General features: G+C 44.3%; 1 protein-coding gene across 5 annotated transcripts; it reads left to right on the top strand.

Annotated features, from left to right (window-relative positions):
- Positions 1 to 713: 713 nt before the first annotated feature.
- On the top strand, positions 714 to 4886 carry LOC123154053 (protein SOSEKI 3). Of its 5 annotated transcripts, none has more exons than XM_044572857.1 (8): positions 714 to 1228; positions 1321 to 1390; positions 1482 to 1597; positions 1675 to 2656; positions 3288 to 3431; positions 3540 to 3590; positions 3684 to 3758; positions 4579 to 4886. In XM_044572857.1, exons 1-8 carry the CDS (start codon positions 976 to 978, stop codon positions 4712 to 4714), a joined length of 1827 nt encoding a protein of 608 aa, XP_044428792.1. In that variant the 5' UTR covers positions 714 to 975; the 3' UTR covers positions 4715 to 4886. The 5 variants fall into 5 exon arrangements, with proteins under 5 accessions (XP_044428792.1, XP_044428791.1, XP_044428790.1 ...); XM_044572856.1 differs by having other exon boundaries at positions 4576 to 4886; XM_044572855.1 differs by having other exon boundaries at positions 3288 to 3590.
- Positions 4887 to 8439: the final 3553 nt, after the last annotated feature.

Raw genomic sequence — 8439 nt, 5'->3', positions numbered from 1 at the left:
TGAGAGCAAGGTAGGTCAGCTCAAAAAAAAGTGAGAGCAAGGTAGGGCGGGCAGAACAGGAGGAGCATGAGCTGCCAAAAAGGCAATCAAAAAGAGAAATCAAACACTGCTGCTACTGTGCACTCTAGATCCCTCGCATCTCATTTCGTGATCTGGCCTTCTCTCTCCTGAAACCTAATAAATAAATAAATAAACAAACCTCACAAGTTCATGGTAATTTGCGTCTGTGCCCAGGCTAATATGCGCTCAGCGCTGATGAAGAGAAAATTCAAAAAGGACAGTTAAATTTAATTATTTTTAGAACTTTTGGGCGTCAAAGATGCTCAGTGTTGAGTACGTATAATGTTTATTTAGAAACAAAAGAAGGAATTAATTATTGACTAGCAAGATGCCTATGCGTTGTACGGAACATTAACATGCATTTGTATAAGTAGTTTATCTTATTATGAGAGAAAAGAATAAACAAGGGAATGCTTTATTTACGTATGTGGAGAAGGGTATGGATATATTTTTATAAAATTGTCATAGTTTTCTTTCTATCCCTCAAATATAAATCGGATGACTTATATCACAGGATGACAGAAACACCATTATCATTAACTCTGTTTTTATAAGAGTAGAGATACTTGGGGCCGAGCAGACACATGGACCGTTAATCCAAACACAAACAGTGATGCATTATTGCCTCTTCTCTCCTCTGCTTGGATGGATGGTCAAAACCCCTGTTTGATTTGATTTGATCTCTCCCCTTGCCGTCTCCCATCTCCATCAGACCAACACTCCCCGACTCAACCTAACTCACTGCTGCTGCTGCCACCACCACCGCACCACCTCGAGCTGCGGCCATTAATGAGCTCCCTCCGCCCCTTGCCATGTCCAGGACCTGCCGCGGTCTGATTTGATCCGGCTGCGCGGCCACTTTGCTGCTCCGCTCCCCGACTGTTTCAGAACCAGCAGCCGCCGCGACAAGGAAGGATGGAGGGGAGGGCGCGGCGGCGGGGCACCGGCACCGGCACCAGCGCGAGCCCTGGCCGCAACAAGGTCTGGGTCGAGCCGCCGGGCAAGAGCCAGCACCACCCTCCGCGCCGCTCGCCTCCGCCGGCCCCGCCCGCGGCCGCGGGGAAGAGGGTGGCGGTCGTCTACTACCTCTGCCGCAGCCGCCACCTGGAGCATCCCCACTTCATCGAGGTGCCGCTCGCCTCGCCGGAGGCCGGCCTCTACCTGCGAGGTGAGCCCGCCAACAGACGCACCGCCCCGCCCCGCCCGCCCTTTCAAATTCACCTTTGGCCCCTGATGCGATTCCTGTTCATGGCGCCGTAGATGTGATTAACCGCCTTAACGTGCTGCGAGGGAAGGGCATGGCGGCCATGTACTCCTGGTCCTGCAAGAGGTACGTACACCCATTGATTGCTCTTGTCGAGGCTTCAACTTTCCTCTCTTTGGCTGGGCAGGGCAGGGCTGATCCGTGTAGCTTCCCGCAGGAGCTACAAAAACGGCTTCGTGTGGCACGACATCTCCGAGGACGATCTGGTGCTCCCTGCACAAGGCAACGAGTACATCCTCAAGGGCTCCGAGCTCCTGGACCGATCGCCGCCTGGTAAGTCGCACTCATAAACTCAACTCTGTTTGGGTTCTTCATCAGATCTTGCTCTCCTTGACCTTGTCTTGTTTCAGATCGGCAGCAGAATGGCCCTAGCAACACCAAGGCCGAGAGTCCCAAGCACCCTCAACAAGAGTCTCCTCAGTCGCGAGGATCGCAAGAAGGGTGCTCGTCATCGTCATCCCCATCCCCATCTGCTGTTATCAAAGAGGCCTCACCTCCAACTCCTACTCAGCAACCACAACAGCTGGCGCACTCCACATTTGTGCCATCATCATCTGCTTCCACCAACCGCGAGGACGAGCAATGCAGGACTACACATTCTGGCTCATCGGGGAACCTGTCCCCTGAACCAGTAGGAACTAACGTTCCATTATCAGAGGCAAGCTCCCCTGGACCTTCCGAGTACAGAGTCTGCAAACCCATCGGAGCACAGGACGCGTCCACACAAACCGATGACAGTGAGAGGGATGTTCCTTCTAAACATACTCGCGCTGCAGGAATCCGTACAGAGGATTGTGCATCAGATGCTGAAATTCAAGAGTGTCATGAAAGAAGCACGCAAGCATCACCAAAGGTCCCTCTACTTATTCGAGAATCACCACAGGTGTGTTCATCTGATGCTTCTCCCGGTGGCAGAGTTGAGACATTGGAGTCCCTGATAAGGGCAGAGGCCAGTAGGAGGAGTAGCTATAATAAGGTACTAGAGGAAGAACATCTCTATGGCCCAATGGGTGTGAAGCTGAAGCCAGCCAATTTGCTCATGCAGCTCATCACCTGTGGGTCCATCTCTGTGAAAGATCACCGTGGCTTTGGACTCATCCCAACATACAGGCCACGGTTTACTCAAGTTGAATTCCCTTCTCCAATGTTCTCTACTCCTATGGCATTGCGGCACCTTGACAATGTTCCTTGTAGCACAAGAACAATTGGAATAAGAGTTTCTGAGTCAGAGCATTTAAGTAGTGAAAGCTTGGTCGAGGAGAGTAAGCAGGAAGAGTCAGGGAGAGGAGAAATACCCACACTCAAACGCTCATCATCTTACGACGAGGATAGGTATGTCACAACACATTGTTCTCATTGTGGGCTATCATGTTGGCACCATGGACTTGGATGCATGATTGTCTTGATAGCGAGCTTTTATTTTTTGCTTATTGGATAGCTGAGGCTCACATTGGTTAGTCGCACTTAATGTTGGACATTTATGATCTCTCGTAGAGCTTTCTTTTTTGAGAAAACGCAAAGCTTGCGTCTCAACATATTGAAAAGACTGAAAAGAAAATAAGAAATACAAATCCCCAAGAAGGGGTAGGATACAACAAAGAGCAGGGCGCTGAGTTTTAGTGGACATCCCACTCTATGATCTCCCGTAGAGACTTGGTCAATTCATTTCTTTTCGCATTACAGTGTCCAATATTAGAGATAGAGAAGATTAAAATAGAATCAAATGATGTTTGTTTTGAAGATCATAAGAGAATCAACCAATTAGTAGAACTCATTTCACTTTGTAACTGCAGTGAGTCACTAAATTGTGTCCTACCTAACTACCTAGAATGGCAAGAACTATCATGTTTTTAGTTGCTATGTCACCCTGCTATACAGTACCTTCCTTGAAAATATGTTTAGTATTTTCAATATCTCTGGATATATTTTGGTGTTGACTCAGCATCTCCTCTGAATATGTCAGAGTGTATAGAGCGCCAGACTCTAGAAGGGATATGGAAAGCTTGGCCGAGTCGGGTAGTTTCAGATGTCTCCCACAGACTATCAAAATGATATCATGTAAGCAATCCAGAAGTGGAACAGCATTCTCCCCCAACTCTGATGTCAGGTACAGCTCTAGTCAACAAGAATGTAGTACTGGATCCTCACCACTTGGTTCATCAAGAGGTGCAAGCAATAGGATGACTGACCCACTAGGTAAATTATCTTCATCAAGGGGAGAGTCATTCCATGAGGAGAAGGACAAAATGATCAAGATCGAAGAAAGGTTAGTTGCTTCTCATTATTCTTATTCGTTGGCCTAGTTTTCTATCTGTTTCTAGAGATTGACGACATACACACACAAAAATCATAATCACAGGCTTGCTTCTGGAGCACGGGTTATAATCCAATCTGCACCCTTGTGTGAAGAAAGTGATGACAGCACCGAATCACTGTAAGGGGTTGTGTTACATTTTTCTGTGAACTTACCTTCTCTGGAATTTGCTGCTTGTCTCGAAATTGTTGGGTTGAAAGTGCAGTTCGATTTTTTTTTCAGCTGAGTTTGATTCATTTTGTAACCAATGTGAATGTGATAGTCATTATTTTGTTACACCTTCAGGAAGAATTTGTCACTCGAGAGAGTCCGTACAATATCTTACTCTGATCAGTTTGTCTCCTGCGTCTTGTATCAGGTTTTTTTGAATAAACAACCATGAAAGAGCTTACCGTTCCACAAGGACCAACATAAAAAAATAATCAGAAACACATAGACTTAGAATTACAATCTTCTTTTTACTATCTGTGGCTCAGGACCAGTCAACGGTAAATGCTAAATGCATCACTGGATAGCTTGTTTCTTCAGTAGTTCAAGGAACATGAACAGGTCACGGTTTTGCCAGGTTGGTGAAACTGTGACAATACTGGACCACATTTTAAAATATAAATTCACATTAGATACATCACCTGTCAAACTCAATGCATAGCTCCAGTGGGAGCCTCGAGTTAGCTTTTGTTCGTATATAAAGCCTGGGCCTGCTTTCCAATTGACATAATGACGTGTTTGGTTGGTCGCATGCAGCTCATGCATGCCTTGGGATGCAAATTTGGCCTGTTTGGCAGTCTGGTTTGCGCTGAATTCAGTATACTCTATTTTTTCCTTTGCTACACTTGAACTTGATGTATGGACGTGGTGATTGCTTTATTTATAAAGTACGGTGAGAGCCTCTTTCGAGAGGGTTGCACTGAATTTGTGCCCTGCACTAATCTTAAAGCAGACATGGGCCTGGTTGTGGAGAAACGATCGAATTGACCATTTCTAGCAACCCAAGTTGGAGCGGGTCCAACCCCCATTCTCTCTCACCACCTCTTAAGTTACCACCGATGGTTGCTAACGCTCCACCGTCAGGCTGAGATACAAGGTTTTTTTTTGGCTCTTGTTGCATGTTACATTAGAGTAAACACAAGAAATCTGCTCAAGAGGAAATCCATGCACCTCGATTGTTGCAACTGTGTTCTGTAATGAGAATAGCGATTGTTGCAACTGTGTTTTCTGTAATGAGAATAGCAAAGAAACTACATTGCATCTTTTTGGGACTGTGATTTGGTTCAATGCTTATGGAACTTTATCGTTCTCAACAGGATGAAATGCATCTCTATCTATGATGAAGTTCTTCTTGCCTTTCAAGATCTCCCACAATAAATTGCTTTGGATATCATAATTTTGGGATGCTAAAATATTTGGAATTAAAGAAACGACAAGATTTTTAAAAAGAAGCTCTCACACTCAACACTTGAAAATACCTATTTTTTTGAAAAGGGGGAGCTCAACACTTGGAAATACCTAATTTTTTTTCTAAAAGGGGGAGCTCCTGGGCTTCTGCATCAGAACGATGTATACATCCACATTTATTAAAAAGCAAATAAGTTCAACACAGGTCTTGATGTCTCAAACAAAAGAACAAAAAAATGCTCATAAAAAGCAGAAAAGTAAAAGTAAAGCCACAACCGGCTGGCATAGAAAGATAGGAAAATTAATTGCCTATCCTATTACATAACCGCCATTCAAACCGATTGAAAATAGCTCGTGCTACCATCTCCCATCGGATAGATTCAGTAACCATATACTCCCTAGTCTCCATCGGAGTGAGTAGCGACCACATACGGATCAATGCAGTGGCTTGGAAGATAACCTGCAAAAAATGAATATTTATTGTTCTGTTAAAGACCAAATTATTTCTGCAGTTCCAGACTGCCCATAATAAAGCACGTACTCCTACATGAATGTGTCTCGCTGTTTCGGAATCTGTCCCATCAAGCCACGTCCCAAATAATGTGTTGATAGTATTCGAAGGAGTAATATTAAAGGCGATTTGAACCGTCCGCTATAATCTTTTTGCCAATGGGCAGTCAAGAAAGAGGCGTTTGATGGATTCATCCCGATCACAAAAACTACATCTTGTAGATCCAGTTCAGTTGCATTTTGCCAAGTTGTCCTTAGTTAAAATGACGTGTTTATGTACAAACCACATAAACACTTTCACTTTCAAAGGTACTTTGACTTTCCAAACATGTTTCGAACTAGAAATAAAGTTAGAGTTGATAACATCCAGATACATGGATTTAACCGTAAACTCTCCATTCCTAGTTAGCTTCCAGCACAACTGGTCGGGCCGTTGAGAAAGCTGAACATCCATCAATCTTCTCACAAGATAGAGCCAGGCTTTCCAACGGTTTCCGGCTAGCGTCCTCCTGAAGTGAATATTTGAGAGGAGTGGACTGAAGTACTGTCGCAACGTAAGCGCCTCTTCGTTGAACAATGCTATAAAGTGAAGGATATTGAAGCGCGAGGGCTGTTTCCCCTAGCCATGTATCCTCCCAGAATCTCGTAGAGGTACCGTTTCCGACTATAAACTTTGTCCTATTGAAAAAAAACTGATTTAACTCTCATCAGTCCTTTCCAAAAAGGCGAGTCCGTCGGCCTCACTGTCACCTGGGACAAAGTTTTGGAGTGAAGGTACTTATTATGCAGAATCTGCGCCCATGTGGCCTCCGTCTCTACAGATAACTTATACAACCACTTGTTGAGAAGACATTTGTTCTTCACCTCAAGATTTTTGATACCTAGACCCCCTTGTTTAGCGAGTCTGTATTTTTGCTTAAGTTGATCACTCTGCCAGAAGAAGTGGGAACGATAGAAGTCCAGCCTTTCCCGAACTCCAACTGGTACCTCAAAAAAGGACAAGAGAAACATGGGCATACTCGTGAGAACTGAATTAATGAGAATTAATCGGCCACCGTATGACATCAGCTTGCCCTTCCAGCAGCTCAGTTTCTTCTCAAATCGATTCTCAATGCACTTCCATTCTCTGTTTGTCAGCTTACGATGGTGAATTGGTATATCCAAATATGTGAAAGGTAAAGCCCCCAATTCGCACCCGAACAATTGTTTGTAAGCATCTTGTTCCTCATTAGCTCTTCCAAAACAGAACAATTCGCTTTTATGGAAGTTAATCTTTAACCCGGTCAATTGTTCGAATAAGCATGACACCAGCTTCATGTTTCTTGCTTTTGCCAAGTCATGCTCCATGAAGATGATAGTATCATCGGCGTACTATAGGATAGACACACCTCCATCAACTAGATGAGGAACCAGGCCACCTACTTGACCAGCATCCTTAGACCTTCCTATTAGAATAGTCAACATGTCTACTACAATGTTGAACAAAATAGGTGACATCAGATCTCCTTGTCTCGGGCCCTTATGTGTTTGGAATTAGTGGCCTATGTCGTCATTCACTTTAATTCCAACACTCCCTTTTTGTGTGAAAGATTCTACCTGGTGTCTCCAGGCCTAATCAAAACCTTTCATACGTAAGGCCTGTTGAAGAAACGACCATTTGACTTTATCGTACGATTTTTCGGAATCCACTTTAAAAACAACCCCGTCTAGTTTTTTCGTATGAATTTCATGGAGCGTTTTATCAAGGACCACAACCCGTTCTACGATGTTTCTGTCCGGCATGAAAGCAGTTTGGGACGGCTGCACCACAGGGTGCACAATCTGCGTAAGTCTATTAGTCCCAACCTTGGTGAAAATTTTCAAACTTATGTTAAGAAGACAGATCGGCCTGAACTGCTCAATTCTCACAGCCTCTGTTTTCTTAAGAAGCAAAGTTATCATTCCAAAATTTAGATGAAACAACCGAAGCTGTCTAGAGAATAAATCATGGAACATCGGTATCAAATCCCCTTTAATAATATGCCAACACTTTTTATAAAACTCTGCCGGAAATCCATTCGGCCCCGGAGCTTTATTATTCTTTATCTGTGAAATAGCTTCAAACACCTCTTTCTCCGAAAATGGGGCTGTTAAAATATCGTTCTCATCCGCAGCAAGTTGAGGAACATCCTCAATCCTCGACTCATCCAAGGACACGAAATTATCCTCCGGAGGCCCAAAGAGCTGCTTGTAGTAATTGATTATGTATAATTTTAGGTTTTACTGTCCTAAAATCGTCCCCTCATCTTGCTCAAGTTGAAAGATTCTTTTCTTTCGGTGTTTGCCATTGGCAATCATATGAAAGGATTGAGTGTTGGCGTCCCCTTGGACAACTTTGCGAACCTTAGCTCGCAATGCCCACTTCAATTCCTCCTCTCGCAGGAGTTCTTTCAATCTCATCTCCGCGTCTACTTTAGCATGTAGCTCCGTGGTCTCTAGAATTATGGACTCGGCTTTTAAATCTAGGGACTGAATAAGTGAAAGGAGCCTTTCCTTTTCAACCTTATAAATCCCACTAAGATGCTTAGCCCACCCACGTAAGAAACTTCTTAAGTGCCTTATCTTATTCTGCCATCTTTCAATAGAAGTCCTCCCTCCTGCATCTTTAGCCCATTCCCTGTCTATCAGATCCAAGAAACCTTCTCTTTCAAACCACGCTAATTCGAAAGAAAAGGTATTTTTATTCCCCACATGCGTTGCCTCACCAGTCAACCAGCAAAGGGGTGTGGTTGGAGATCGCGCACGATAACGCTTGGACTGTTACCAGGGGAAATTTCTGCTCCCAGTCGACGCTCGCGAGGACTCGACCCAGCTTCTCAAACGTCGGGTTTGGCAAAGTATTAGCCCAAGTGAATTT

This window comes from Triticum aestivum, chromosome 7A (assembly GCF_018294505.1).
Source record: "Triticum aestivum cultivar Chinese Spring chromosome 7A, IWGSC CS RefSeq v2.1, whole genome shotgun sequence".
NCBI lineage: Eukaryota > Viridiplantae > Streptophyta > Magnoliopsida > Poales > Poaceae > Triticum > Triticum aestivum.
Note: the sequence above shows the minus strand (reverse complement) of the source record. Positions and strands in the feature narration are given on the sequence as shown.

What these genes read in the sequence shown, in the direction of transcription:
- LOC123154053 (XM_044572854.1), top strand. Translation starts at nt 976, where the DNA reads ATGGAGGGGAGGGCGCGGCGGCGGGGCACCGGCACCGGCACCAGCGCG. An exon ending in GGCCGGCCTCTACCTGCGAG is followed by an intron (nt 1,229 to 1,320) that starts GTGAGCCCGCCA and finishes ATGGCGCCGTAG; the next exon opens with ATGTGATTAACCGCCTTAAC. An exon ending in GATGACAGCACCGAATCACT is followed by an intron (nt 3,759 to 4,575) that starts GTAAGGGGTTGT and finishes CTAATCTTAAAG; the next exon opens with CAGACATGGGCCTGGTTGTG.